Source organism: Phalaenopsis equestris, unplaced genomic scaffold, assembly GCF_001263595.1.
Source record: "Phalaenopsis equestris unplaced genomic scaffold, ASM126359v1 Scaffold000188, whole genome shotgun sequence".
NCBI classification, from domain to species: Eukaryota; Viridiplantae; Streptophyta; class Magnoliopsida; order Asparagales; family Orchidaceae; genus Phalaenopsis; species Phalaenopsis equestris.
Genome location: NW_018164630.1, coordinates 306042 through 308740, shown reverse-complemented (window position 1 = coordinate 308740; position 2699 = coordinate 306042). Strand labels below are relative to the sequence as shown.

General features: G+C 34.3%; 1 protein-coding gene across 1 annotated transcript in view; it reads left to right on the top strand.

Annotated features, from left to right (window-relative positions):
• The first annotated feature begins 580 nt into the window (after nucleotides 1-580).
• LOC110022366 (U11/U12 small nuclear ribonucleoprotein 35 kDa protein) overlaps nucleotides 581-2699 on the top strand; it is a 29493-nt gene continuing 27374 nt past the window's right edge. The window contains exons 1-3 of the mRNA XM_020721257.1: nucleotides 581-765; nucleotides 874-971; nucleotides 1069-1120. Of these exons, the coding sequence (XP_020576916.1) occupies nucleotides 627-765; nucleotides 874-971; nucleotides 1069-1120 (289 nt within the window). The 5' untranslated portion in view covers nucleotides 581-626. The remainder of the gene's footprint in view (nucleotides 766-873; nucleotides 972-1068; nucleotides 1121-2699) is intronic.

Below are 2699 nucleotides of genomic sequence, written 5' to 3'. Positions count from 1 at the left end.
TAATTAAAAAAAATAAAAAATAATCCAATATATATTGACAATTATTCCTTGAAGCATTGCAATTCTCCTTCACATGCTGCCATTAATTTGATTATTGTAACTTATTAATTTATGAAATAGCCTATACATGACAAGTTTAGTTGATACTATGTTTTACTTTAATATTTTCATGAAATTCAAGGACTATTTTGAACAAAGCCAATCAACCATTACTATTAAATGAACATACTTTATTATTGTAACTTATTAAAAAAAAATTGTTTTGCATAAATGAAATTAGAGAAGGCAGCTTTAAACACCCCATTAGAAAAACAAATGGGAAATTTATAAACAAACCACACACTTCGTGCATATTTACATTTCTAATATCTAAATTTTTATATTCATAAATATTACATCGGTGTCATTAATGTATGCATGAAAATAAGTATTTCAATTAAAAAAAATAAGTAAATTGATATTTTTTATATAAATTTAAATATTAGAGTACCATACATTTAAATAAGTATAAATTTAAAATATAAATATTGGGTATGTAAATACAGAAGATTTACGGGCTAAGAAAGTAAATGAGAAAAAAATGAACTTTTTCTGACCGTGCTCTAAAAATTTTTCGCACAGCAGAGATGAGTGGGAGCAACTTGAACTCCGTGTTCTACGCCGACTCTTACCATCCAATACAGGCCGGAAGCATCGACGGCACAGATATTGTCCCTCACGACAACGGCGTCTACAGAGCCGTCCTCTGCTCCGCCGCTGGCCTATGTGAGCTGAGTTCCCCTGCTATTTTGGCTTGCGCCGTTCTGTCTCCTACTTTAACTTATTCAATCAGAGTTTTTTTTTTTTTTTGGGATGTTTTTTTTTTGACTTTAGATGACCCATTTGGTGATCCCAAGGTTACCGGCGATGCCTACTGCACCCTCTTCGTTGCCCGGCTTTCTCGTCAGACAAGCGAAGCAACGCTTCGAAAGGTGCCATTTTGATATTGGGTTCGCCAGAAAGGTTACAATTTTCTCATTTATGATGTCGGATTTGTTTGGGATTTATTCTTTTGTGCTGTTTTTGAAGGCCATGAGCGCTTATGGAAGGGTAAAGAACATTCGATTGGTTCGGGATATCGGTAGGTATTTCGTTTTCAGAATGACTTTTTTTCTTTGGAGTGCTGAATTGAGCATTACTTAGAGTGGCTGATCTTCTTGTTGTCATATAATTCGTTGATTTTGCTTTGTGATGTATTTGTTTTGATAAGTCCTGTTTTATCTCCATTGTTGATTAAGTCCATGTTTTCTTAAATCCAACCATTCATGACATTTTTTTTTTGGATTTTAATGAGTGTTTAGGATATCCTGCTTGTGTTACATCTTCTTTGTAGCCAAGCAGCCCCAAATCCTCATTCTCTATTTAGCTCTTAGCTGCACATTTTGTTTTAAACCCGTTCTTTATATTATTTTTCACATAACCTCTATTCATAACATCTCTAATCTACCAGTTATCCTCCTAAGTCTACAACACTAATTTATCTATCTTATCAGTGGATTCTCTACTTTTTGTTTTGCCCACCTGTCGATTTTCTCAAGGGAAAGTTAGCATCGGAGATGAATGGCAATCTAATGTAGTGGACATTGTTTGCATGACTTCATGGTACCTACTAAAAACTTTTCTTAGTCATAAATTGCATGGTTCTCCCAAGAGAGAGTGAGTATATTTTGGCAACTTTGAGGATAGCCAAAGTGGTTGCTTTTGTGCTTTATCATTTTGAATTTATTCTCCTCACAAAGAGTTGCATTTCTCGTATTTTAGTTTTTGGTTGCAGGATGTATTTTTGGAGCTTAAAGAAAAAGCAATGCATCATGCAATCTTGTCTTTTTTATCTCTCTAGAAGGAAGAAATGTGTGATTGGTAGTTTCCTTTGGTGCACCATGAGGGCTTTTTGTTGGAATTTTTTGGCATTAAAAGTTACTTGATCAGATAAAATACTGCTTCTTAGAATATCAAACATGCAAGTTGACACAATTGAACTTAGTGAAGATGGTTTTAGTTTAATCTTTGGAGAAAAAAAATTTTTTCCTCAAATTTAGAGTGTTTGGATGTAAAATAATTAGCAAACTGAATAAGCTTCTATCTTATATCTGGCATCGAATGCTAAAATTGCTTTGTTGGTCAAACCTTCTATGCTAATGGGGATGTTGCTCAAATTTAGATTTCTTGGATAATGCATGTTGTAATATGTACATAGTTTTGCATTTTTCTTTCGCTAACTTGAATGCTGGTGTAAATGAGCTGAGCTTGAGCAAGTTTGCTATGTGTTTGTGTTTGACTCATTAGAATTTGAACCGAGGAGATATAATTGTTCTAATTAGTAGCAAATATATACAATTTGTGTGTGTGCACGCGCGCGAGCCCTGACTCATTGGTGGTGGCCTTGCCATAAGACCCTCGGGTTGGTTCGAATCCTAGCCATTTAGGGAGGATTCGAATAGCACACAAACTGGAAGGAGGGTCCACCTCTCTGTCAGTCCAACCTATACGGGTTGATTGGCGGTCTCCGACCATCGATCAATCTTAAAACAAATAATAATATTATATATATATATATATATTTATGTATAAGTTTAAATCATAACACCTCATTTGGCAATGTGGTTAGTGTTTTCTTTTGTATATATTTGATCCAGGTTCGAATCTCATACTTTACATCT